Genomic DNA, 27,725 nt, shown 5'->3' with positions numbered 1-27,725 from the left:
TTATATTATAGTGCTAGGCGGCTATGCAGTGGGGCACATCATCAATGCGTGGCGAGGCAGGTTTATACGAATAGTGGTCAGCACCACGGTCCTTTTGACTAGAAGCAATTGCGCGTCGTAGAACCCTCACGGTAGCCCAACATTACTATTTGTATGAACTTCTCAGCCGTTTGACCACAGGGTCTCAGCCCTAGTAATCTCACTAAGCAGGTTCAGAGTATGCAACTAAGAGACAAGTTGATTGACAGTGCACTATCTAGCGAGTAGGAGACCATGAACTCGATTAACGGAACCCTGGAAATGCAGGCTGCTCCAAGCAAAACGTACACACACACGAGGGTGCTCTCCGTAGCAAGGGGCTTGCGGCGCACATCTCCTTGCCTGAAGGTGGTTTAGATTGGGACGACGCGCAAAGTGTCCTTTATTCAGAAACTCGAATCGTAAAACGAGCCAACTCTGCGAAACGATATGCTGTAGACACCATTGATTGCCGGTCCGGAATCGATGTCACTCAGCTACGAGCAGATTCAGAGTCACTGGCTAGGAAGTTGCAGCAAGTTGACCCCGAGACGTTTGGGCTCCTGGCTAGCTACGGCATTGTCAAGAGAAAGCTCCCAACGAAAAACCAAATCGCATCATTGAATATGATTTTCAGTCTGCCAGCAGAGTCACGTACGGTGAGAAGTCTACGGCAGAGTTTGATGCGCCCGCAAGAATGTAGCCTCTCACGAGTATTGCGCTTGGCACGACAGCTTACGGAGGCGATTAGTTTCATCCACACCTGCGAATTCGTTCACAAAAATATCAGGCCCGAGACAATCCTCTCATTTATGGATGAAGAATCTCATAACCGCGCTTTTGGATCTACGTATCTTCTGGGCTTCGATTCATTCCGCAACGTCAACTTCCACACCATGCGCGGTGGCGATACGGCTTGGGAACGGAACCTCTATAGACATCCTTTCCGGCAAGGACTTCTTGCGCACGACAAATATACCATGCAGCACGATGTGTATAGCCTGGGCGTGTGCCTCCTTGAGATTGGATTGTGGACCAGTTTCATCGAATATGAGAGTAATCACAGTAACATAGTCGAAGATATAACAGGTCCCATCCCATCAAATACCTTAGGATTACAAGTGGAGGATTTCAAGCCGAGGAAGGCCGAACTATTGGGCCCATACAACCACATTAAAGATCACCTTGTCGAATTGGCCAAGTCAAGACTGCCAATGAGAATGGGGGACAAATACACGTCCGTGGTGATTACGTGCTTGACTTGTCTTGACGAAGGCAATGAAGATTTCGGAGATGACTGTGGGATGCAGGACGAAGACAGAGTTCTCGTTGGTGTGAGGTTCATAGAGAAGGTGCTTTTGCGACTGGATGGAATCTCCTTTTGAGAGATGATCTGCGTCGAACCACAAGCTGAAAATGAAATGCGTATGGCAATACGAGGATTGTGTTATGCTGTAGCGCGATACCGTAATCACTGTGACACATGGCGGCGTCGTTGTGGCAGCTATCCTCAGACATGAAAAAGTCCCGACGTACAGCATAGTACGGCATGCAGAGTCTTTTAGGTGCAATAAAACTTAGATGGGGATTATTCGGATGTGTCAGCTAAGTCATCCTTTACCGAACTATTGGTCACTTGCTTTCGAAGAACGGCTCTCGGAACTGACTGATAGGAGGGGCAATGTCAGCAAGAGATGGTTTGAGTTGATAACTGTCACTCCGGAGACCCGTATTTATTCCTAGTAGCAGCGTGGTCGTCCATTGCTGTATTCGCATAATGCTCCCTCGCAAACTGAGCCGCGAAGAATTACGCAGATGCTATCACTGATCTGTGGCTTGATTGCGGTACGGCATTTTGGTTACCCACAAGTAACACCCAGAAGAACCCCTCAATTCGCCTGAACTGCATGATCCATGTCAGCGAATGAGTACGTCACTATTACTCAATGGGATCCTTATGCATTGGAAAATCGGGTCTCATTGGGAACATTGTAAAAGATTCAGACTTGACTGCCTCTGCGCTTCTATACTCCGTGCTTAGAGATGGTAGTGACTTGGTAATGCTACTCGATAAAAATTGTTTGTCTAAGTGAAAGCGTGCCAGCAGCGGTCATAGGGGTCAAACTACACTTAGTTATCATTGTATCAGCGTCCTTCAAGGATGGAAGCTTCAGGCTCTTGTGGCTTACTCCTGTTGGGGGATTTAATGGCCAAGGGTAATGTAAAAGTCATCTGCATCTCATATAGATCAGAGTATTGGAATCAGTTCGTGACAGGTTTCACGTAAACAATTACTGCAGTGGTTCTTGCGTTCTGAGCCTTCCCCTTGGCACAAAAATTGTCGGTAAGGCAGTCGGGTAGCTATATAGATAGGTATTGTCTTGATGATCAATATCAGGTTTATCTTAGAAATCGATTTTGTCCTAACTATCTGCCCAAGGCCATGCTAAGATGGTAGTGTACACTGTGCTCTTTATATGATGTTTGTGAGGAGTAATATAGGCAGGAAACATGCTACCAATTTGCTGCAAAATGATCGTGGTATCTCTGTGTCTATGAGCCGGGTATGCCGCTGCGAAATTCACCTTGTCAGGTAGCTTTTAGTAGCTGGTATAAGGCCTTTGCAAATCAAAATTTTGACTGGAATTCAGTGGTGATAAACTGGCCGGATCAATTGAGACTGCAAGATCCCCCCAGTAGGTAGTTTATTACACGTTGCAAAGTGGGACTAGTTATAAATATAATTTCTCTTTCCGGAGAAGGGCTAGATGAGCCTTTGAGTATATGTCACATGTTCGTAAATGTGGTTTTGTTCGTTTTCCAACCATTGAGTGTTTTCCTCTGAAGATTCTTGCGGACAAGCGTCCACTAGACTAGTCACGACTGACGTAACCAGAATCATGTGGTAGACGGTAAAATGGCTATCGATACTCCACATATGAATACCGAAAATGTGGCTTGCAGGCCTTGGCCGGACCCATTTTCGGACATCCTTGCCGCTATTGGAATGAGACCAATGATCACCCACGGCAACACATCGTGGCACATCCGAGCTTTCCGTATATTCCCCAATGGATGGGACTTTAGTCAATGACTCTCATGATTGATCGTAGATGGAAGGTTCTGTGGGAATGTCTAAGCTGACTCAGGGTGGGCTAAAATCTTGCCGCGCTTATCCAAGCCCATGGAGAGCAAGGAGCTGGCAGATTATATTCCTTCACCTTAGCGTAATTGGAGCCATTGGATGTGGTAGGTTGTTCATGTTTAGGTCTTGTCGTAAGGGGGTATGTAAGGCAGGGAGTTGAATACTTAAGTCCTACGAGACTAAAACGCGGCAATTTATATTCCAAACATGGACTTGATGTGTGTAACTACCTGGTATAGTGCAGTGTATAACTTAGACGCGCCGGTGTAGACTGCCATCGCAGCCGAATTCAACATGTGCTTACGTTCGTAAAGATTTTCGATCTTCAACGAAATCACATGCACCCCTATCAAAACAGTGCATGTTCTAGCCCATTAGGCATCCGGGCCCCTAGTGGTTGCGTTGCTGATCCTTGCCTCTACATACAATCAGTTTCGGAATAAATAGACCTTTCCATCGTAAACCGATATACCTTAGTCCCCTTAAGGCATAGGCAAATCCTCCTCGCGCTTACACGCAGGGCACTAACAACGACTACACCGACTCTCGTTTCTTAGGTTAGTTGAGACGCAGTCGGTTGGATCCGCTTAGAGGCTGGAAAAGACTATACATTTTTCATTGCAAAATTTCTTATATTTCAATACGAATACATACAGTCATGAACCGAGCCTGCTGATATCTCTTCACAAATATCTTTTCCTCCGTGTACTAATGTGTAGAGTAGGTAATAGTCCTAGTCTCGGCACTAGAAGACCCGGGCAAGCTAGGGGCGTCCGGAATGGCATCCGCTAGTATCTTGTTAATCGGTCCGTGCCGAAAAAGTCTTGTCGATTGCGTGCCTCAACGGTAAGTGGCCTTTCCCACTAATAAGCTTATGAAATGATGTGACTCACTGGGCCTAAAACACGGGCGGTGGGCCAGTCCCTGCAGGGAACACTGCTTGGTACTTTTGAACAATACTTTACTAAGCTAAGTCAGCCCCTTCTCAAGAGCCGGAGCGGAGCGGCATGCCTCAGGCCCCCGATGGTGACATAGACTTATTGCGTACGCGTCAACTGTAAGGCGCGGCCGCTTGACGCCGGACCATCATATCATCCAGAGGCAACCATCAAAGTCCTTGAGATCCTTGAGCACTTTGATACGGCTCCCCACGTCCCTTCATCATTAGCTTGGCGGAGCCTCCATGATTGAACCACTAACACGTCGTTGTGTAAGTAAAGCGGGACGCCAAGAATGAGAGGAGACCTCGCAGGCCCAGGAACTACGGCACGGGAGAATCCTTCACGGCTACGTTGCAAGCAAAAACGCGGCGGAGGTCAAAGCGGCCACATTAAACAATAGCAGGGTACGATGTTGCAACCTGTGGCTTTCCAACCACCAGCTTGTGCTGCGTCGGGGATGCCAATTCAGCTGGCGTCAAAGAGAGTTGTATTTTGATGATTAGGTCAGCAGGGCGTTCCGAGGCGCTGGCAGGTCCCCGCGGCAGGCGGCCCGGGCCCAGGCCCTAAGTTAGACCCTTCAGCGGGCAGTGTATTTGAGCATGGCGTACCTTGTGTGTTCTGATCTAGGGTCCAAGACGCCCTGACACGGACTTTAGCTGACTACCTTGTTCTTCCGCGTTGGCAAGGGTGAGTGCGGGCTTTGTAAATTTGTTTTTTGGTCCCCATGTGTTCATCTTGCCCCTCGCTGGTGAGATGCTGGCAAGAACAAAACTATCTTGTCCGTTCTGGCCTGAAAATGCCTGCGGTCAGCATTTGGTGTCGAGGCACGTAAAACGGCTGGACCCCTAATTGGCTGGCGCCAGATCCCAGTCGCTGCATGCCGGAGGATCCTGCCCAATCCTACCGCCGCTTTGCCTTACCTATTTGGCCTGTGTTCCCCGCGTCGGCGGGCAAGGCGGGTGGGCCCAGGACCGACATCTAAAGGCATATGTCGCCGCGGGCGTCAGTAGATATCCCGAGGTACGGCAGGTATTTCATTGCTATTCCCCGCCTGTGTCCGGCTGAGTTGGCATTTGAGCGAGCAATGTCAACCATGCGCCTGGGCCACTACCGCCGATCTTGCGACAGGTGCCACGACCAGAAGCTGCGCTGCAGGCGCGACGACAACGAACAGAGCTGCCAACGATGCCAGCGGGCCAAGGCGAAGTGCACCGTCTCGGGCGTGCCCCAGGGCCCCCGTGCCGCCAACAGCGCCTTTGCTGGGCAAGGCTCCGTCGCCGTTCTGAGTGACGCAGACCAAGAGATCGCCGAGACAATGGCCTTGGCTAGCGCCAACACCACAGGTCAGTCCTCTCCACAGGTCTCTCTCCCCCCTGGGGTCCGGGCATGGTGGTGATATAGCCAAGAGCCCGTGGCCAAGAGCCCGTAGCTAAGTCTTCCGTAACTACTCAGATCACCGACTTCCAAGAACCCCCAAGTCGCACCAGGGCCTGCTGCCCGACCTCGCCATGGGTCGGCAGGCCCTGGGACTCGACTTCTCCTTCGCCGACGCCCCTCTCCACGAGAGCGACTTGAGTTGGGATAGCATGATCCACTCCGCCTTCCCCGTGGGCACCAGCTCCGAAAGCAGCATTGTCTCTTCTGTCACGAATGCCCAGTCGAACACCATGGGCATGTCCACTTACGGCGGTGGCTTGGGGAGCATGTTCCACCACAAGGAATTCACAGACGGCAGCCTGCTGGCGGCGACCACTCCCCAGTCGTTAGATATGCCCAGTTTCTCGCCACCCGCGTCCGATCTGGCGTCCGGTCGCACAGCGGCTGCAGAACGGAACCAGGCAATGATCAGTCGTGGAGTGCGGCAGCTTTCCGATCTGAGTCTCGAGCTGTACAGTTTTGCGTCGCTGATGCCGCCCGCCAGCGCGTGGGACCGTCCGGGCGAGTACAGCCCACTGGAGGGCAAGGAGTTTGCGCTGGATCGAGTCCTCAAGATCTCGCAGCTCTTCATTGAGACGCTGGACCGCCTGTTTCCCAAGTCGCACAAGAACGACGACGACGTGACGGTAGAGCCGCCGTCTCTCGACCAGCCGTGTCAGCTGATCGTGCTGTCGTCCTATCTTCGCATCATTGAGATTTACCACAACATCCTGGAGCACGTGGCGGCCTGTGCGCGTCTAAAGAGGTCTACGGCAAACTCAAATCCAAACTCAAACTCGAACTCTGTCCCGTCCAATCGCTTTATGCACCTGCCAAGCCTCGCTATAGGCAGCTTCACCATGGAGTCGTCGACCACGACACAAGTGCTGGTGTTGGTCCAAGTAATCGAGATCATGATGACGCGGTCGCGATACTTGATCCAGTTCATGGTCAATGCTGGGAAGGATGGAGACGCTACCAGCATGGAGGGTGATTCGGAGCGAGAACGAAGGCCCACAGCTGGTGAGGCATCTCTGGAGGGACTCAAATCTACCGAGGACGCAACTCTAGCTATGGTAGAACAGGTCAGGGGACTGCTTTTTGAGCTCGTCTTGTCACGGTCATGACATGATGAGATTCTGATTACGACACGGTGCATTCCTCCGTTATGAACTGGCGTTTCGGGGTCCATGAAGAAATGGCAGGAGGCAAATTGATTTACTCAGCTACTTGTTCTATAGATCTTACCTGATAGACTAAAACTATTGCTGCACAGATTTTGAGACGCATGTCAGCTGTCCCTTAGGCTAGCACAAGACACCTATGGGAATGTACGCCTTGGTCCAAGTACCTCGAATTTAGCCTACCTCCCGACAATGTCTGAGTCTCCCTCAACTTGCTTCTTAGTGACCTTCAGTTTGCATGAATTGTTGTCCCCACTACCGTCGACTACTAATTGGTCTTTGTCTTTGTGTATCACAATTCAATGCCGTTGGAATAACCACTTATATCTACTTGCTGTCCATGAACTGCGCCCAAGCAGCTCCACGAGGAAGCGGTGCCTATGCAATCTGGTCCCTGCACTTCCAACGGGCAGCTTACAACGGGGGAGCGCTCATCTCCTCAAAGCTCAGGAAGTCGGGCTTGCCATCTGCTGTGACATTGACCACCTTGCCATCGGCAACGTACTGCTCTACCCAGCCGAGACTAGCTTCGACGTGGATCTTGCTGGCATACGGGCCCTCAGCAGCCTGGAGCTTCTGGAAGTCAGGGTCCTGCGCAGTGGCAGAGAGCTGCTCCATGTCGCGGAACCAGAACTCGACCCACATGTCCTGGTCGCGGACCACCCAGCGGTCACCCAGGCTGGCATTCAGGGTCTTGGCGGCGGTGCGGAACGAGGACGGAGACCAGTGCTGTAAAAGTCGCATTAGGACGGGCTACTCGGGGTTGGTATATATGGGGAAGAAACATACGACAGCGTAGCCCTCGATACCGTGTCTGGCGTGGACAGCAGCAGCGTGGACAGCGTGCTCCTTGGTACCCCACTCGTACATGTCCTTCTCGCTGCAGTTCTCATTGCGGTAGTGGGCAATGGTCAGACGTAGGAGTCTCTTCTTCTGGACCTCGGGGGATGTGGTGGAGGCCGACATCTTGTTTTGTGTTACAGCGGAGTGTTCTGGAAGAGAAGTTTGTGTAAGAGAGAAGGGAACTGGTAAGAGACAGGACTCGTTTTTCTTGGGGAACAGAGGATAGCCCGTGAGTCTGACGTGGGAAAAGCTCAGCTTTCATATGTAGGGTTGGAAGACGCGACTTGGGGGCATCGTCGCTGCCCCTCACTAGGCCCGAAACATGTCTGTATGCAAGCGACAGGCACACGCACACGACCGAGACCCCTCCATTGCCTCGCCTCGGAGGGAAGCTCAGCCCTGTTTGGGTATGACCGATATCCCCGGCTTCACGATCGTCGACCCTAGCCGAGACGGGGACATCCGCCATTTGCCGGGCTGCAGCAACCTTACACGGCTGAGGTAAGAAAATGTTCGGTGTTATAGAGCCACCCCTTGGGGCGCCCCTCTGTCGAACCGCCGAATTTCCCACCGGGCAACCATTCTGCGAATTGCTTTGCTTTATAATCACTTGTTTGCTGGAAATTGCACTGCCGGCATGGAGATATCGACGCCCTCTTAATTCCGTTCTTGATCGACGGTTTCACCCGTGTGCTCTGGTCCCAGCGAACCACACCCCTCGCCCGCCCAGGGCTATTACCACCCTTCTTCACTTCTGGTCCTGGACAACCATTTCGGTGTCTCGGATTTAGCATTCACGGCATTTCTCAATTGGGATAGCACATGGTCCTCTTTTGCTTTTTTTCATTCCCTCTAATAAGAACTCGGCACACAGAACTCGCAACCTCGAACTAGGATCTCCCTCATCACCTCACCTATCAACCGCACAGGACACTGACTCTATCATACAAAACAAGATGGAGAAAGACGCCCAGAGTCAGTCAGAGACTGACAAGCCCAGATCGGATCTTGAGCCTCCAAGCCCTACGAAGGAGACCGCTGCACCAGCACCGCCAGCGCCAGCAACGGTGAACCAAGCCAAAGGATGGCGTTTCTGGGCAGTCTTCCCGGCCTTGTGCGTCACTACGCTTCTAGCTGCGGTAGAGAGCACCGTAGTTGCTACTGCCATGCCTTTCATCGCAAATGAGATAGGGGCCGGGGATTCATACGTCTGGATAGTCAATGTTTATCTTCTGACGAGGTGAGTCCAGTCAGCTTCCAAGTCCACTAAGGCCTTGACCTCTGGCTAACCAAGCACGAAGCTGTGCGTTCCTTCCATTGATCGGTCAGCTGGCCAACATCTGGGGTCGCCGGTACTTGATGATTGCTGTCATCTGCTTGTTCGCTCTTGGTAGCGGCATTGCGGGTGGATCTACAAACGTTGCCATGATGATTGCTGGACGTGCTATCCAAGGCATGGGAGGTGGCGGTGTCAACTTGGTTATTATGTTGATCGTTGGCGACCTTGTCCCTCTCCGAGAGCGTGGCAAATACATGGGCGCCATCTTCATGTTTTTCACTCTCGGCACCGCTATTGGCCCGTTCATCGGCGGTGCCATCGTCGAGCGCTCCAACTGGCGGTGGGTTTTCTACCTTAACCTGCCGATCGCCGGCCTTGCCCTCCTATTGCATATCCTCTTCTTGCAGGTCAAGTTCAACCGACAGGGTTCACTGTCGGAGAAGTTGCGCCGCATCGATTATATTGGCAACCTTATACTCATCCTCTCGATCGTCTCCGTCCTCATTGCACTATCGTGGGGTGGCGCGCGCTATCCTTGGGCCTCTTATCAGGTCCTTGTGCCTTTTATCCTCGGTTTCGTTGGGTTGGCGGCCTTCCACTTCTATGAGGCGGCCCCATGGGTCAAGGCGCCAGTCCTGCCTGAGCGACTATTCCTGCGCCGTACCCCCGCAGCAGCTCTCATCATTGCCTTCATCGACTTTATGCTGCTTTACTGGCTCATCTTCTTCTTCCCAGTGTACTTGCAAGCAGTGAAGGGCCTGTCTCCCATCCAGAGCGGTGTTCAATTCCTTCCTTCCTCGGCAATCAGTGTATTCACTGGCACTGCGTCAGGCTTTCTGCTCAGCAAATGGGGAAGATATAGGCCTATGCATTTCGCTTCCTTTGTGCTTATGGTCATTGGACTCGGGCTTTTCAGCCGCTTTGACAAGGACACCTCGAAAGCCGAGTACATTGGCATTCAGGTCATTTTTGCACTCGGTCTCGGATTGTTGATGACCTCCAACCTGCCGGCTGTACAAGCTGATCTCCCAGAGGCTGACGCTGGTGTTTCGGCTGCTGCATTCAACTTTATGCGCAACTACGGTGCGATCTGGGGTGTTTCAATTCCGGCAGCCATCTTCAATGCGAGGTGTGATGCCGAGTCTTGGCGCGTCAGCGACCCTGCGTTGCGGGCCCAGCTGAGCGGCGGCAAAGCTTATGATTTCGTCACTCGCTACGCAGATGCCGCACTCAATGCCACGTCCAACGTACAGGGCGAGATTGTCGAGGTCTACACCCGCGCACTGCGCATGACGTGGCAAGTCTCGTTGGCTTTCGCGCTCCTGGGTTTTCTCCTGGTGTTTGTCGAGAAGGAGATCTCCCTGAGAAAGACGCTGGATACGGAATACGGCCTGAAAGAAAAGAAGAAGCCAGGTGCCGATGTTGAAGCTGTGCCTACGTCGACAGAGCCCAAGGCCTAAGAGAGGGTTGCAAAAATGCTGCGAGGTTGATTACAAAGGCTTGCGGGGAAAATCGAGGTTGCTGGGAGTTCACAAGTACAAATAGTTTGTTGCTGATGTACATGGTAGCTTAGACTTGTAGCTGGCTCAAACGGCCATATATCACTGTACTGCTACAGAAGGCATTATGGGGCGCTATGGTAATTTCTTTGACTTTGATACATATATCCATAATAATTCTGGGATTGCAATTTTCATAGCACCTTCGCTCATGCGTAAGGGTATATATATTTGACTGACAATTCGGGGATTTCGTCCTGCGCAATCTGTAGCCATGTTACGCAACTCATCTTGGGTTTCCTAAATGACAAACTCAAGGAAAGCCCATAGGCACGCACGTCAACGGGCGCCTGTCCTATCCATTGCGTCCAGCCCGTTCTGTAACATGCAGGCCTTGAATAAAGTGCTTACTCGTGATCGCCGGGGTGTTAAATAGTCGAATCTCACTTCGGTGTGGCACCGGCCTACCACCGAAAATTTGGCGTCCGACCGAATTGTAGATTCGCTAAGTGGACTCGTTTATAGCTTACTCATATCTATCAGCGTCGAGTCAAAGCATGATCAAGTCGTGTTCCCAGTCCATCTTTTCACGGCCAGGCTTTACTTAGTCATTGTCGGGCTGACATCTAGACTATTGGATCTAAATTCTATCCCTCCAGGTAGATTAATAGCCTCTTCAATTCTACACAACTAAAGGCATCAAGCAACGCGCAAGCACTCTTTGTGTACTTTCGGTGTGTCACACTGCAGTTCAATCACGAAGTACTATGTCCACCCTAGAGAAGTCCGCCGAGGGTGGCTTTTCCCGAGCAGCGCGGAAGATCTATAATCCCATAGGCTTCTCGAAAGGATACAACTTTGTGCTGTGGTTCATATTCTCGGGTGCATTGATGGGCTTCACCCTCGCCCGACTGCCCTTCCTAAACTTCTACGGCTTCTTTTGCGGCCCGGCGGCTCGGGTTCCTATCGATCTGCACACACCCCCGGGCGAGTGCTTCTACTATCTGCAGGGTCACACAAAGGTTGGCATCCTCCTGCACCTCGCTACTATCCTGCCCGCCTCTTTCCTGGTGTGTTTCCAGTTTGTGCCCATTATCCGACATCGACTGCGGATCTTTCACCGTATCAATGGATACCTCGTCATTTTGTTATCCTTGGTATCTACGGCAGGTGCATTCATGCTTGTCCGCCATGCCTTCGATGGGGAGCCCGAAACCCAGATCTTTTTGACGCTTCTGGGCATCATGTTTCTCATTGCCACGGCTATGGCGTACATAAATATCAAGCGGCTTCAAATCGAGCAGCATAGAGCTTGGATGTTGAGAGCTTGGTTCTACGTGAGTGTTCCACGACATCCAACCGGTCTATGATAACGGAATGATACTCATGTTCCTGTCTACTCACTAGGCTGCTTCCATCATTACTCTTCGAATCATCACAAAGATAGCCGCACCAATCATCAGCCAACAAGGGGGGTATTACACGACCCGTATGTGCAGCCAGATTGCGAGCATCTACTCAGGAAGCCAGAATATCACTCTTGCATTGTACCCGAACTGCGCCCCATACTTTGCTGGCGGTCCCCCTGATCTGAGGGTGATGGTGCGAGCAGACCTCGGCGGCAACGTGGCAGAGAAAGCTGCCGCGGCAGGCATCTTCTTCGGTTCTGCCGGATGGCTGGCACTGACCATACACGCTATTGGCATCGAGATCTATGTAAGTGATGCACCGCTCATGCCTGCGCTGCGAAAGGACATCACTGACTGGTGTGCACCCCTTTAGCTTCAGATGACACCCGCCGAACACGAACGACTTCGAAACGTCTCGTATCAGCGACAGGTAGAAGCGGGCATGAGAAACCCTGGGCGAGCTGGGCTTACGGTAGACCGACTGGGCGATAGTGCAAAGTGGGTGCCAAACACCGACTCATGAGGCTTCAGAGAGTCACCTGAAGAAGAGCTGTAGAGAGAAGAGCGATAGGAGGCGTGGCTTCTGGCATATTCAAATCTACTGGCTTCGACTGTTATACTATTGACTGTATAGTCACAGCTCAACATCAGACCAATGCAAAACTGAATCCCCTGTGAATTTATCTCCTGACTTGTGATTTGGAGGTGCGAGCTACATCAAAATTTGCAAGTAGCATTCGTATCACATGTCCATCGCGACTTTTTTGCAAGCTCGGATCTGACCAGGGAGAAAGGAGCCAAATGGAGATTTCAGCACTCGGCATCATGGTTACGGAGTTAGTTCCATAGTTGCACACGTGGGTGTCGGCCTATTCATGGCTTCAGGGGTATGCTCAGGGATCATTCCTGGCGCTAGGCAGGCTGACAGCGTCGCGCCAGCGCCGCCTCGGAGGCTGACCCACATCTATGCCGAAGACCCACAGCTGCGCCGAAGAGGATCCACACCTGGGCCGAATGTCATCAATGTCAGATGTGTCAGCAACCGGCACTGCCTCTTGATCGTCAGGGAGGCCGGATTACGACGTGTAACACTCGTATCCCGAGTCCTTCGAAAGTCTACACCAGGGCCAGCCAAGATGTGCACGACCCCGAAGTGCATTCCTGTCGCTCCATATCGTCGGCGATACTATCACCATGCGATCAAAAGCATCGTACCATTCTCACAGCAAGTGTTCGAGCTTAGTGGTAACAGTCCTCATGATCCAAAGGAACTATGAGGTATAAGAGGCTTGTCAATTGAGTAGTCTTACATCGTGAAGCAGTCTGTCATAACATCGTATCTCTTGAATCGACCCTGTGTTACTGTCTACAACAGGACTGTTGCACTGTTACATCTCTCACTACAAGACGCTGACAAGATGGCATCTCAACTTTCTCAATCCGGCATCGATAGCCATACGATCGGCCTGGCGCTTCTGCGCCTCGCCCCCCTCTCCGTCTCCTCGGCCTCTCTGATGTTCTCATGGGCGCAGGATCTCTTCATCTCAGGCTTTGTGAACCCCAAGCTAGCCAACCACCCTGACCACTTGTCGGGCAAGCTGCTTCCATACTACATGCCTGGCGTATGGATCACAGGGACCACAGCCATCTTCATTGCGTACCCTGGCACCATGCTCCTTGCGCTTGCCAACAGTGTGGGCAGAGGCGCCGTGGAAAATCAGCTGGCCCGCCGCCTGTACCTTGCCGGCAGTGTCATGAGCATCGCTCACTTCTACTACGGCCTGCGCAGCAAGTCTCTTATGGCAGCCATTGGATCCCCTCAAGACCCAGGTGTGAAGAATGAGAATGTGGTACGCACATGGCTCTCCATGCACTTCCGAAGGTCTTTGCTTGTCAACCTTCCGGCTTGGCTGTGCCTCGTCAGCGCCACAGCTGTGGTCCTAATTAATGGTCTGGACTCAAAGCACTAGCCAGTGGACATATACCTGTATTGATGTTCATCAATATGCAAAATTCCCTCACCAGGTCCGTTCGTGCTGGTGCTGAAACGGCGCTGAATGTGCCGGCTGAGAGAAATTTGAGAACGCGGGTGGACTGATATGTGTAGACATCCCAGTGATAGGCGTGGAAAAGGTTGAGATTCTTCGCCGCAGCGAGGGCGAGCTAGGTGATAGACTTGATTCGTATTTACACTTAGGACATGAGATATGAAATAGTAGAGCAATATTATTGTTAGCACTCACACGAAAATAGCATCTTATCACGGTCAAATTGTACCTAGTCTGTGATGGTCAGCACTAGAGGTCGACAGCCTGACACAGTGTACTATAGTGTAAGACATATACAAAGTTAGGGCACTCGCGACAAAAGAAAGGCACTTCCGGCCAAGTCAACTGGGAAGAGGAAATATAGATGATGTATGCCGAGCGTTCATATACTTTCCACATAAGCGTATTGCACCTCACAACAACACGTACTGCTCTTATGTCGAAAGTGCAGCCAATCTGGTTGCTGGCAAATAGTATAGCTTACAAAATCCTTTCATGAACTGCCCATGTGTAACTGTACGTATTACGAAGTGATGGTCTACGGCTGCAACATTGCATATCAACTGTACTTGCATGCCAGTACCCCATGAATTTTCAATGAGACAAGCCAGGAAAAGGACATTTAGCCAACGCTATATAAGTCTCAAAGCTTGGAACCCAGCGTGTAGTGTCATTAAGTTGGTGTGGATCGTGGTATTAAGCTTCACGGATTCATTGCAGTTAAGTGTCACCAATATAATCCACAGTTTGTAACGAAATGCTCAGTACGTCTATGTGATATAAATAAATATAAAAACAAAAGTATTGTAGGAAATTGAAATCCGTGAGAAGCAAATAATCTATACTAACGCCAACCAACCCTTTTTCAAAACTTTTCTCTCTTCCCCAAGTTTCCGTGTTCTAGAGAACTAACCACCGGACGTTGCACCTCCGTCTACCCCTGATGATACCATCTACTAAGCCTTTTCTAGCAATGGCATTTTCATGTGCTCCACTGATGCACTCAAGAAGCTCGCAACAAGTTCGTCTAAGCCTGCAGTCTTTGCAGCTAACACCCATTCCTGGTTGGGTAACACCTTGAACGGGGTTTGGTCTGAGTGGCCGAGATACTCCTTGAGCTTGGCCGCTGGCACGACTGTCTCTCCAGACTGGTGCCTGTAGGTGATCCGCTCGCCACTGGTCAATGAGGGGTTTGATACGGCAACGTCAACAACGTCCTTCACGATGTTCAGCGCTGCCGTCTGCACTCCGATAAGATCAAATGATCCAAAGTCTGGGCCTAAATCTGGCACGGCATGCAGAAGCTTCGAGTATCGCAGCACACTGTGCACGATGTCTTGGCTTGGGACGCCCTCGCCAGTGATATTGGATGGACGGTGCACGACCACTCGCAGACCCGCAACTCCCTGCGTCACGTTTTCGAGGAGTCGTTCGCTTGCCCATTTGCTGCTCACGTAGCCGTGCGACCCGTCTGTAGGTGGGAAGGCACTCGAAGGGATTGGTCCCTCGTGCAATGAGTCCTGGCCTGTTAATGTGGCTACACCACCTGTGGAGACGAAGTGGAATGCCGCCAGGCCAAATTTCTCGTCCTGGTACCGAATTGCCAATCGCAAAAGCTCCCTTGTCGACCCTACATTGGGTGCACGCAAGCTGTGGTAGTTCTTCATGTGCGAGACCTCGGCGCCGTTATGGACAATAGCATGTGCCGACCCGAAGATCTCGGCGGCCATCTGCTCATTAGGGAGACCTAGCAGCGGTTTCGAAAGATTACCTGCGTGAATTGTGACCTTGGGCGAGTCTGTTTCAATGCGCTGAGGGTTGCGGACTGCCACGCAGTGGATGTGGCTGATGGTTGGGTTGGCGATCAATTGACGCAATAGCTCAGCACCAAGGAAACCTGTGGCTCCCGTGAGCACAACCGTGAGAGCATCTGGTACAGTAGTTCGTGCCAGAGATTTTGTTTGAAGAAGACCTTCTGCAAGCTTGCCTGGGTTTGCCTCCTCTTTCCAGTCAATGGCCTGTGCCGTCGGGTCCGACGAACCTTCAAGTCGTGCAGCGAGCCCTCGTAGCGTGCTGTTCTGAAACAGTTCTGGTAGTTGTACAGTCACGTCAAAGACTCGTCGGATCTCCGCCTTGAGCTGCAGCAACAGCAAAGAGTTGCCGCCAATCGAGAAGAAGTCAGAGTCCCGTCTGATTGCCACCGGGATGCCCCCAGCTCGTTGGACGATGTCTCTCCAGATATTTTTCAATAACACTTCGCTGTCAGTCATATCCTTTTCATCCTCTTCACCTTCGAGCGGTGCACTTGGAAGCGTGATCTTTGCAAGAGCGGCTGAGTCGAGCTTGCCTCTTTCAGTGAAAGGTAGTGTGTCGAGTGGAATTGCAAAGCTGGGACGCATATACGGCGGCAAAGGCAGACTCTGGAGCAGAGACCGTAAGTATTCAGATTTGTCTGTAGCGTCGAACCCGGGCTTGAACACGACGAAAGCGACGAGGAATTTGTGTTCTGCGGCCTCGCCTCTCACAACGACTCGAGCGTCAGTAAGCAAACCACCAGATGATTCGACGAGGCAGCTTGCGACCTCGTCGAGCTCAACGCGGAATCCACGCAGTTTAACTTGGCTGTCGCCATCAATGCGCCCCAAAATAACAATAGAACCATCCGCAAGTGTTCTCCCACGGTCACCCGTGAGGTAGAGACGGTTCCATTTCTTCCGGCTGCCGGCTTCGTGGCCTGCTAGAAACCGGGCTGGCTTCCATTTCGTGCTGGTGAGCTCCGCTCTATTGAGATATCCGGAACCTACACCGGGTCCACATATGACTACCTCACCCACCCACCCAACTGGTACGGGTTTGCCTTCGGCGTCGACAATGTACATGCCATAGTCGGGCAGCGGTGCACCAATGGGCACTCTGTCAGTGTTACTCCGGTTTAGTGGAACATCACCCAGTGCCGAAAATATGGAGGTCTCTGTCGGCCCGTACCCGTTGAAGACGCGCAAGCCTGAAAGGTTGAGAGCTGCAAGCTTATCGACGAGATTGGGTGTGAAGTTCTCGCCAGCGCAGATGGCCACGCGCCAGGCATCACACTCAAGTAGGGACTGTTGCCCGTATTGTAGCAGTGAATGTGCCTCGGAAATGATCAAGAGTGTGACTGTAACACGTTCGCGAGCCATGAGAGCGGCCAAGTCGGCTGGATCGCCGTGATTGTCACTCATGATGATGGTCCCTCCATTTGCAAGCGCCACAAAGATCTCCCACGCAGCTGCGTCGAATCCCTGTCCTGTCTGTTGGAGCACTACCTCGCGTCCGATCGACAGTCGCTGGGTGCTCGCTGTGATAACAGTGCTTACATTCGCGTGTGTCAAAGGTATGCCCTTGGGTTTTCCGGTGGATCCACTGGTGTACAAGATGTATGCATCCTCCGTCGAGGATGATGCATCAGAGAAAGGCTGTACACTTAGGTCCTTTGCTGCTGCCAGATCGAGGAGTCGCACTTTGCGACCCACAGCCAGCGTTGATGCGCGGCTGGCAGTGCCTGCATGGTGGACGAGTATTGTGGCGCCAGACTCGTCCAGTATGTCACTGAGCCGCTGTTCATTAGCATAGATATCCAATGGAACATAAACCGCACCGGTACGATGGATAGCCAAAATCACTGCTATCGTATCAACCGTGGGCTCGAGAAGCACAGCGATACGAGATCCCTTCCCGGCACGAGTGGTATGTAGTGTCAAAGCGATTGCATCGGCGCGCTGACTAGTTTGCAGGTATGTCCGTGATAATCCCGACAGGTCTTTGACTGCTGTCGCGTCCGGATCTTTGGTGACCCAGGCACTGAACCTTCTTGACAAGGTGTCTAGCTGGGGCTCCAGTACTCCCGGCCCAGTCTTAGGACCCGTCCCCAAGTCGATCGCTTTCTGGACCGAAGAGTTGTCGTACAAAGGAACATCACCTACCACCCTAGAAACGTCCGCTGCTAGCTCTGTCAACAGCAGTTTATAGGTTGTGATCAGCAAATCGATTGCCTCCTGGTCGTAGAGGTAGTCTTGGGCTGAAAATGTGAGGAAGCCGCTGCCGTCTTCCTTCTCGTCTACAGAGACGGCGATATCAAAAGGAACCTTGGCGTCTGAGTAGTCCAGGAAGCTCATGCTAGTATCGCCCATATCAGGAGTCTTGGTCGCGCCCATGCGGTAGTTGAAAATGACCTGGAAGAAAGGTGTCTGGGTCTTGTCGGCTGCAACGCCACAGGCACGTGCGATCTCCTCGATGGGGACGCCGGACTGGGACAACGCCGAATAAGTCTTAGAACGGGTGTTTCTTAGAATATCAACAAAGCGTTGGGTTTTGGACACTTGGAAGCGCAATGGCATGATCTCGAGAAGGAACCCAATGGTCTCGCTGAAGGTCGGGTCAGACCGGTTTGCGTCGACAATACCTATGGATAGATCGTTGATGTCGAGCAGCCTCTGAAGCAGGACTTGGTATCCGGCGAGCCAGAAATGGAAAGGCGTCGTGCGCGACGCTACACTCGCTTTCTTGATGCTCTCGATGAGTGCGGCATCGACTGACACCATGGTATCACGCATCGAGTAACGGTCCATAGCTCGTCTAGCTCCGACTTTGGCGAAGGGGAATAGAGGGAGTGGTGCAGGGGGTTCCGGGTACATTTTCTTCCAGAAGTCCAATCTGTCGCTATAAGCTCCTGTCTTAATATCTTGGCGCTGCTTCTCAACGAAGTCGCATGTCTGTGCTGGTGCAGGTAGCTGCAGCGAAGGCTCCCTGTAGTATCTCCCAAGGTCTTGCAAAAAAAGCTGCCAGCTGACGCCATCAATAATGATATGATGGTATCCAAAGATCAAAGTGTGCGACACCGGTGAGTGCGACAGTAAAGTGGCAATGAAAGTCTCTCCAGCTTCCAAATCAAAGCTGTAATGGTGAATGCGCTGAAACTCGGACTGGATATCGGTCATCTCATCGGTTGAATTCTGAACTTTCAGTTTCATTCTGGAAACATCAAGCACTGCTTGCATAGCTTTCCCACTCAACTCGTCTGTGTAGAAGGCAGTCCGGAAGATCTCGTGTCGTACAATAATCGATTGTATTGCTTCGGCCAACCTTTTAACATCGAGGTTGCCGGACAGGCGATAGGATGTTGTGCAGTTGAACGGCGCGATGTCGTCCAAATACAGGGAGGAGAAATATAGCCTTGACTGTCCGAGAGATAATGATTGCTGCTTCACGAGATGTGAGGTCTCAGTGTTCTTCAGAGCATGCTGGACGACCGAAGGGCTGAGTGACGTCCCCTTGCTTGTCCCAACTGGGGTGGACATTGTGGAGGATATAGAAGACGACGAACTATCGTTTCGAGCTTCATCGTGCAAAGAAACTTGGCGTTGATGTTCTGTGGCTTTAACAGGGGGTGCCATTGGTTGTTCCTGAGATTTGACGGCAGCCGCTGGCTCAGTTTGGCTGGTGGACTTTCCCGCTTTCGATACAAAAGTCATCTTTGATACTGCTTCCTGAGATACTGATGAAGAGATTAGTCGAAATCAATCACTGCTTACAAGCCTAAACTTACATTGTTTGGTAGATGATCCACCCAGGATCTTCAAGACGGGCACATCTACTTGGTGCTCGGACAGAAGCCAGCTCCGCGCCGATGCTGCCACAAGGGAGTCGATTCCCAGGTCAATTATTGGGCTATCAACGCTAATATCCTCGGCAGGTATCTGGTAGTTAATGTAGCGTCAGTTGCTATGCTTCAGGTGCCCCGCATTCATCAGAATATCTCACCTTAAGCTCGGATGCCAGATAGGCTATCAAGACTGCTTCAAGCATTTGGCACGCCTCTTCAGCATTCTCCGCATTTACGACACTTTGTGCCTTTTCGTCCTGCGCAGATCCGTCGTTGGCCTGACCCGCGACCCCCTCGATCACTAGATGGGAGAACCGCGGGTTTTTGTACCACAATGGACGATTGGGAGATGTAGACACGTAATATTGTAGACCAGTTATGATCTCCACATCACTGTCCCGTGTGCCTGCTACAATAGCCTCAGAGAGAATATGATGCAGGTCGCGTTCTGAAATGGGTGCCAGATTCTGTTTACGTAAGTTCGTCTCGATAACACCAGTGCCGGCATCACCTTCGGTACGCTGGATGACACCAATACCGATTACCATGCCGATATCGATAACCGAAGCGGCCAGGCCGCGAGCTCGTCGATCGGCCGCCAGTCCAACCATGAACTAAGCTGGGAGTTATTATAACAGTTATTTCAATAGGCGCTATAGTCAACACTTACCATATTTGCAGCTGCATAGTTTGCCTGGCCGATCATGCCGGTAGCGGCGTTGACCGATGAAAGCATAATGAAGAAATCGAGCTCGGGGCCAGAGAACACGGCATCGAGATTACGAGAACCGCCCACTTTGGGTTGCAGCACCTTGTTCATGTTATCAAAACTCATGTCAGCAAAGAGGCCGTCAGCTAACAGCATGGCGCCGTTCATGACTCCCGCAATCGGTGGCATATCCTTGGCAATATCTTCACGAAGTCGCATAACGTCATCATATTTTGTGACATCAGCAGCTTTGATGGAGATTCGGGCCCCAAGAGACATCAACTCTGAAGCCCAGGTACAGTTTTGTGATGGATTCCTGCGAAATAATCAGTCTGGCTGTGATTTCAAATGCAACCTATACAGATATCCAACATACCTGCTTGTGACCACGATATTGCGGGCGCCATTTTGCACCATCCACCGGCAGATAGACTGACCCATCTGGCCCGTGAGGCCGACTAACAGATAAGTCTTCGCGGAATCAAAGAGCGTCGAAGGGTCAAGCGGTGTACGCTGGATTTTGAAAGTCTGGTCCCCAGTCCAGTCAACAACAGTTCGAGTCTTGACCGAGGATTGAGCTGAACCAAGTAGATCTGCAGCTCGAATGACAGTCAAAGGCTTTGTATTCGTAAGACGAGATACCGTGTCTGTGTTCAGAAATTCTTCGATAGAGCGCATCGCCGAGGTTCGTGCTGACACGGTAGTGGCATTCTTGTGAAAGAGCACAGACTGCAGCTTGGAGATAGGCAGCATAATGCTCTTCTTGGGAATACAACTTTTCAAAATAGAAAGGTTTCCATTTTCGTTCGTTCTATTTTCTCCAAAGTGAGTCACAAAGCTGATATCCGCCGGGAGAAGGGCAGTGATTTCACGTCGAGAAACGCCAGAGCGCACAGCAATAGTGCGGCCATGCCGGCCCAACAAGGCAGGGGAGGAGGTTGCAGGCAAAAACCTGATGAACCAAGTTGAATTGTCTCCTTTCTCCTGTAGGCATTTGTCGAGATAGCTGATGAGCATTTCATCAGGCTCATAGATAAGCGTGCCGTTCCCTTCGGGAATGATGTTGGACAACACTTTGGCCTGGAGATAGCAGGCAGCTTCTCCCACAAGCCGAGCCAAGTCGTTTTCACGACCTTCCGGACTTTTCACCTCTACAATCACTGCTAATTCCTTGGGGACCATTATGCGCGATGTGATTGACTGTGTGAGTGCAAGCACGTGGGTACCCTCTGGCGTACGACCGGCGCAGAGAAAGTAGCAGGTACCTTTGTGCCCCGATAAGACAGGTTGCTCAGAGCAGTACGCCACTTGGACTGTAATAGAATCCGTCAAGGCTATGGCAGTAGTCGCACTAGCGGACCTATCTTGGCAGGCAACATATTGACCATCCTCTGGCTTGACCAACGTGATGGCGGTTGTAGAAGATGACAAGTCGGCATCAATTACTCTTCGGACGGAGTTAATGTTATCATTGCGGGCTTTATCCATGACTACGCGAGGAATCAAGAACTTCCCGCCGCGGACTGCCAGCTCGAGTTCGTCGGTCCATAGTGGCGAAAACGCCGAGTTTTGACTCTGGAGGCGGATCGACGCAATCAAACGTAGCAGACTCTCTGCGACGATGCTCTCACATCCATCTATAGTGTCAACGTCCACTGTTTGGAGGATCAGATCCGTATCCTCTGCGATCACTGTTCTGGCAAGTCCCATCATTGCGCTTTGGTACGGCCCCAAAGACGAAGTCGTTTTGGTCACCCAGAGTATTGTCTTTATGTGGCGCAGCACCTGCTGGAGTCTAGCAAATGAGCCGCTGTCAAGTTGTTCGAACACCGGGTGGTCAAGTTCTGTCAAGCTGAGAACAGCGTGGATACTCTCAAGGGAATAAACATCGATATCGTCGAGAGACTCGATAATGTCAATGTCTCCCTTCCAGACACTTGCAAGCTTCGACTGCACTGTCTCAGCAAGGTGCAAGGTCTTGAAGGATCCTCCACCTAGGATAATGATCTTGCCCTGGAAGATGCCAGCCGATTGCGAGGAAGCAGACAAAGGATGACGCAAGAGGTCAAATGAAGCATCAGTAGCTTGCGCCACGACCACAGAGATTGAGTGGTTCTCAGGCTGGGCGCTATCGAACAAAATGGAGAGTGCACCGGAGAAGCCACCCTGCCTGAGCTTCCTATGTATCTTAACGGGCGACATCCTCGTGGCAAGACCGTGATTAGAAGATTCCCATCCAGCTTGTATCATGGCCAAATGGAGAGTGTTTCCTGTGGGCGCTGCCATAATCAAGAACCCACCCAGGCGGAGCAGTTGCCTTGCATCCTGGATGCTCTCAGCAGCTGCCAAAGGGTCTTCAATAACCACCAAATCGAAAGAACCAGGAGCAAAGACATCCGTAATTGGTTCATTCAGCACACTGAACTGAACTCGGACATCATGAAAGATCGATTGATCCTTCACCAGCTGAATAGCTTCGGCGGACCTATCTGCGACGGTCAGAGCAGCGAATTGTGTACCGAGTTCCGCGGTTAATCGGTCGATAAACTGTAGTGCCGAGGCTCCGATCTGGAGGATCTTCATTCGAGGAAACCGATGAGCTATTTGCTTTGTAGTTGATATGATATCCCTCTCTGTTTGAGCAACACCGAGCCTTCTGGACTGCCACTGTGCGTACAAGGAATCAATAGAAAGACTGGCGGACTCTTTGGATCGACGCAATAGCCTATTCCTCGGGTTTCCACTCGCCAGCAGCTTTTCTCCTATTGCTCGAAGGAGCTGTAAATCAACTGAGTGGGTAGTGGAAATGTGTGGTCCGTCGTTTGGTTTGGTAGGCATAAGGGGCAGCTTGTCTACGATTTGAGCAAGCATAGCATGCTGCTCAGCAATCGCATTGACGTGTTTAGACGACCGTAGAGCGTCAAGGTACTGGTAGGCCACCTCCTCGCATGTAGCAAGCTCTTCATTCTCCAGACGGTTATCGCGATATTCGCCGGTGGCAGGGACACCTGATAGAATATCTTGAACCCATTCAGTACGCTGATAAACGTGACGATCATCTTTGGATGTGACAGGAAGGAAGGCACTCATAGTCAGATCCTGAATCTCGATTCGGCACTGACTAGTTGCACTGTCGAAGATGTTCAGATCAGCCGTAATCTTGGGCATTGCCCCAGGCAAAGCTGGTTCGAAGCACGACATATAAGAGTCAACCGCGATCTCGTTGGTAGCATGTCCAAGCCCTGTGTCATGGCCTGTAATGTCCGCCGAGGGGTAAAATAGCTTCATAGAGCCTATCTTGGTTGGAAGGAAGGCGGTCCACAATGAATCGTCATTCGTAGCGGCAAAGGCAGCAAAAACGGTCTGAAAACTGACGTCAAGCCACGTGGGGTGCACGGGAACCGACCTGGCTTCATCGTGAACGGAGATAACGCCGGAGGCCTTGTCCATCGATCGCTCTAAGGAAGAGAGACCACGGAATGCTCCAGTATAGCCCAATCCTAGATCTCCCAGAGCCGAGTAGAAACGGTCAATGTTCATAGGCAGTAGATGTGAGTGCTTTTCTTCGATCCATGACGCGGAGCCGCTGTAAAGTCCGCCATCTCCGGTGTATATAAGCACGTTTCCTGTACAAACACGTCTCATGATTCCATCCTCAAGAGAAGCGGCGCTTAGGGAAAAGTCGGCAGTGATCAGCCCGCCAGAGCCAGTCTCCAGCGTCTTGAGGGAGAACAGAGTCTCTGTACCCTCTGAACCTTCGTCTAGTGAGATTGCTTTGACGATCTCTAGGTCTCTGAGTTCAACCTGATACACATTCTCACCACGACTGCGACCCAAAGCGGACGCGGCCTCAAGAGCCATGGCACAATAGGCAGCTCCAGGTACAATGGTTTGTCCCTGTATTCGGTGGTCAGATAACCAGGGCAGCTCTTCTACCTTCAAAATGTTTCGCCACCTCGGTTCGTGCTCGCTGTCGTCTGTCGTCCGCGCACCAAGGAGTTCGTGTGGAGGTTCGCGCCGCGACATGAGTTGCTTGTTAATGCGGGACTCCCTCCACAGGAAGCGGTGCTCCCATGGATAGATAGGCAGGTCCCAAACAGGAGAGATATTCTTGCGGCGCCCTTCGTCTTCCTCAAAAGCGGAAGAGTACCCAGCGAAGTCAACAAAGCCCGGACCAAAGCTCATCCAGAGTGAGCCCAGTGAGCTTGCAAATGCAGCAACATCATCGCGCTTCCGGTCCAGTGCGCCTTCGTAAGGAATACTATCACCAAGCTTGGCCTTGATAGTCTGCAACGCGGGACCCTTTAGCGCTGGGTGAGGGCCTACCTCCAGACCAAATGCGAACGGGCCATCGTTCGCGGTTACAGCGGCCTCCAAAGCCTGAGAGAATAGAACAGTCTGTGCCATGTTATATTTCCAATATGGCCCGGCAATCTCTGTGGCCATCTGCTCCCATGTCATCTTCCTGCCGGCATGGACGCTCGAAAACCAAGAGCAGTCTGACCTGGGCTTGCGAACTTGGACTCGACATTGCCGCAGAGATTCTAGATATGCTTCTGAGCAGGGGAGCATATGGTGAGAATGGTATGCCGTATCGACTTGCAGGACTCGGTTGAAAACACCGTCCCGGTCCAAGAGCTCCTTAGCAATCTTCACAGCATCCATATCACCAGAAAGCGTAACACTCCCCGGCGAATTGCTGGCAGCAACGGAAAGCCGGTCTCTCAGTTGGGGTTCAGAGCGACAGAAACTTGCGGCCTGGTCAATGCCCCAGCCGACTGCCATCATTGACCCCTTTTGCCCTTCGCGACCAGCTGCAAGCTTCGCATGCAGGCCACGATAATACGCAATCCGAACGGCGTCAACGCCTGAGATGAAACCCGCTGCGTATGCTGCCGCGATTTCTCCTGACGAATGGCCGACAACGGTGTGGAATGAGACGCCCGCCGCGGTCAGCACATCTACTAGGGCAACTTGCAGCGCCGTGCAGGCAGGCTGGGAGATGGCTGCTTCGCGCACGCGGGACTTGGACGGTGGTGCCATCAATTCCTCTGCAAGGCCCCAATCAGGTCCATCTGGCAATGTCCGCAGTGCTTCGTCTAGGGCGGCGATTGTCTTTCGGAACAAGGTTGATTTGCGCATCAGACTGGCACCCATCATCGGCCACTGGGCACCTTGTCCCGTAAAGATTCCCAACATTCTCGGCGCGCCAGAGAATGATGACTGTGTAGGTCTCTTACCAAAATCGCCTTTCTTGTTGCGTGCCTCTGCAAGCGCCGCGTCCATCTCGCCAAGTATTGCGTCGCGAGTGCCACCAGCAATCGACACCTTGAACGGTAGTACAGATCGACGGGAGTGGAGGGTAGAAGCTAGTTCATGCAGCGGACTGTTGTTGGCAGTCAAATGCTGCGCGTATCTTTCCACCATGGACTCCAAAGCGGAACCAGAGTTTGCGGATAATAGAAGTGGAAGGGGTGTGAAGTCTTTGTCAAGAGTTGTCGGAGTAGGAGCTGCTGTCTTGCGGCCCCAGGGTCCAACATCATGGACCTCTGGAACATAGCTTTCCAATATAGCGTGAGAGTTGGTGCCACCAAACCCGAAGCTATTCACACTGGCACGCAGAACTTGGCCAGGTTCAGATGATGGGAAAGGAGTTGGGACGGTAGGGATGCACAGGTTCTTGTAAGAGGGTGCCACGCTGGGGTTTAGGTTGTGAAAATGTTGGTTGGGTGGAATAGTCTTATTTTTCAAAGACAAGGCCACCTTAAGCAATCCTGCAACACCAGCACAGCCTTCAGTATGGCCTATGACCGTCTTTATGGAGCCAACATATAGCTTTTGATGTTGTACATCCCCGTTTAAGCTGTCTGGAAAGAATGCTTGACTGACGGCCGACGCTTCTCTAGGGTCTCCCGCTTGGGTTCCAGTTCCTGGAAATCAAAGATTGTTAGATACATACGCATGACCAATAGTCAAGCATAAATCGACTAAACTCACCATGGGCTTCGAAATACTGGCATCGGTCTGATTCATTGTCCAAGTCCAGACCGGCGTTGCGATAAGTCGAGCGGATCAACGCGGCTTGAGCTTCAGGATTCGGTAGAGTAATTCCCTGAGTGCGACCATCTTGATTCACCCCAGACTCTCTGATAATAGCATCAATTCTATCACCATCCTCAAGAGCTTTGGACAGGGTCTTGAGGAAGACTGCAGCCACTCCTTCTCCACGGGCGTACCCGTTTGCAGAGGCGTCCCACATCTTAGATTTCCCTTCTGGAGAGATCATGTGCAAGCTGGTTTCGCCAATGAAACTATCGGGGTTGAGAATAAGGTTTGATCCAGCTGCGCAGGCTACGGTGCTCTCACCGCTACGTAAGCTCTGCACGGCCAGATGTACGGCAACAAGACTGGATGAACAAGCCGTGTCAATCGTCATGGATGGGCCCCTCCAGTCAAACACGTACGACACCCGGTTTGAGATGAGGGCACGAGACGTTCCCGTGGCCATATATTGTGAAAAGTTCTCAGGGTCCCGCGTCACCACTTCGGCATAGTCTCCTGTCATGACACCAACGTAGCAGGCCGTATCACTGCCACGCATAGGTGATAAGCTAAGGCCAGCCGAGTCCATTGCCTCGTATACTGTTTCGAGCAGCATTCGCTGTTGGGGATCTATAGCTTCCGCCTCTCTGGGCGCAATGCTGAAGAATTTCGAATCGAACAGGCGTGGATCGTCTTCGAGGAAGTAGGCTTTGGTGACATTGCTGGCACCGTGGTGCTCGCCATCGGGATGGTAGAAGCCATTCGCATTGAACCGCGACTCGGGAATCTCCTTGGTAAGATCTCTTGGCTCACAGAGAAGTTTCCATAGTTCTTTGGATGAGCTAGCATTTCCAGGAAATCGACAACCACTACCAATGATGGCAATGGGCTCTTTGGGAGAATGTGTATAACCCATCTTGTCTGTGATTCTAGCCCTCTAGATGTTGACGAGGGTAGCAAAATGCAAAAAGATGTGCACCAGTTTGGCAGCTTTCAAAGAATTATTGAAAGGGCATTTTACAGTAAGCTGTATGGTCTCTTTCTATCTCAATAACTTTCCTACGGGGAGCTCTTTCAAGTCCTAGCCATTGCGCAATAAACAAGGTATAATTCTCACTTCTCTGCGCGTCCCAGTGGCCCATCCAGGTTCCGCATACTCGGCATACCCTTATTTCTGACTCCGTCGAATCCTTTCCGAGCAAGACCGAACACAAATCGGCGTCTTGCATCGCGAAGGCGCTCGAGACCGTCGTCGACAGTCAGCATTATCCACAACGCACAGCCAGCCTCATAACAATCTAAGACTATTGCGAAAGGTGTATAGCGACAGTGCAACTATCCATTGCCGAGTCTGGCATTTTTCGAATCCTTTCTAAGTGACACCGAAGATAAATCGGCAACCTGCATGCAGAAGCCAGTCTTCGGCAGTCAGCTTTATCCACAGTTCTCAGCTAGCCACTCTACTACCTAAGGCTTTTGTGAAAGAAGTATAGCGGTACTACGCTTATCCATCGCCAAGACTGACTGTGCCGCCAACAGGCCGTAGATTCGGCG

General features: G+C 51.6%; 6 protein-coding genes across 6 annotated transcripts; 4 read left to right on the top strand and 2 right to left on the bottom strand.

Annotated features, from left to right (window-relative positions):
* Window positions 1-5,197: 5,197 nt before the first annotated feature.
* Window positions 5,198-6,647, top strand: JN550_010678 (uncharacterized protein; the record flags this gene model as incomplete). Its single annotated transcript, XM_049308959.1, has 2 exons — window positions 5,198-5,447; window positions 5,557-6,647. The coding sequence occupies 2 exons, from the start codon at window positions 5,198-5,200 to the stop codon at window positions 6,645-6,647; spliced, it is 1,341 nt and encodes a 446-aa protein (XP_049167334.1).
* A 471-nt stretch (window positions 6,648-7,118) lies between these two features.
* On the bottom strand, window positions 7,119-7,670 carry JN550_010677 (uncharacterized protein; the record flags this gene model as incomplete). The annotated part of the gene is made up of 2 exons (XM_049308958.1): window positions 7,119-7,433; window positions 7,494-7,670. The coding sequence occupies 2 exons, from the start codon at window positions 7,668-7,670 to the stop codon at window positions 7,119-7,121; spliced, it is 492 nt and encodes a 163-aa protein (XP_049167333.1).
* Window positions 7,671-8,503: 833 nt separating this feature from the next.
* Window positions 8,504-10,286, top strand: JN550_010676 (uncharacterized protein; the record flags this gene model as incomplete). The annotated part of the gene is made up of 2 exons (XM_049308957.1): window positions 8,504-8,787; window positions 8,849-10,286. The coding sequence occupies 2 exons, from the start codon at window positions 8,504-8,506 to the stop codon at window positions 10,284-10,286; spliced, it is 1,722 nt and encodes a 573-aa protein (XP_049167332.1).
* Window positions 10,287-11,092: 806 nt separating this feature from the next.
* Window positions 11,093-12,257, top strand: JN550_010675 (uncharacterized protein; the record flags this gene model as incomplete). Its single annotated transcript, XM_049308956.1, has 3 exons — window positions 11,093-11,662; window positions 11,733-12,041; window positions 12,108-12,257. 3 exons carry the CDS (start codon window positions 11,093-11,095, stop codon window positions 12,255-12,257), a joined length of 1,029 nt encoding a protein of 342 aa, XP_049167331.1.
* Window positions 12,258-13,152: 895 nt separating this feature from the next.
* Window positions 13,153-13,704, top strand: JN550_010674 (uncharacterized protein; the record flags this gene model as incomplete). Its single annotated transcript, XM_049308955.1, has 1 exon — window positions 13,153-13,704. One exon carries the CDS (start codon window positions 13,153-13,155, stop codon window positions 13,702-13,704), a length of 552 nt encoding a protein of 183 aa, XP_049167330.1.
* Window positions 13,705-14,738: 1,034 nt separating this feature from the next.
* On the bottom strand, window positions 14,739-27,087 carry JN550_010673 (uncharacterized protein; the record flags this gene model as incomplete). The annotated part of the gene is made up of 6 exons (XM_049308954.1): window positions 14,739-19,312; window positions 19,364-19,514; window positions 19,579-20,034; window positions 20,091-20,445; window positions 20,506-26,059; window positions 26,127-27,087. The coding sequence occupies 6 exons, from the start codon at window positions 27,085-27,087 to the stop codon at window positions 14,739-14,741; spliced, it is 12,051 nt and encodes a 4,016-aa protein (XP_049167329.1).
* Between the last annotated feature and the right edge of the window lie 638 nt (window positions 27,088-27,725).

This window comes from Neoarthrinium moseri (genome assembly GCF_022829205.1).
Source record: "Neoarthrinium moseri strain CBS 164.80 chromosome Unknown scaffold57_Wmoseri_CBS_16480, whole genome shotgun sequence".
Classification (NCBI taxonomy): Eukaryota; Fungi; Ascomycota; class Sordariomycetes; order Amphisphaeriales; family Apiosporaceae; genus Neoarthrinium; species Neoarthrinium moseri.
Note: the sequence above shows the minus strand (reverse complement) of the source record. Positions and strands in the feature narration are given on the sequence as shown.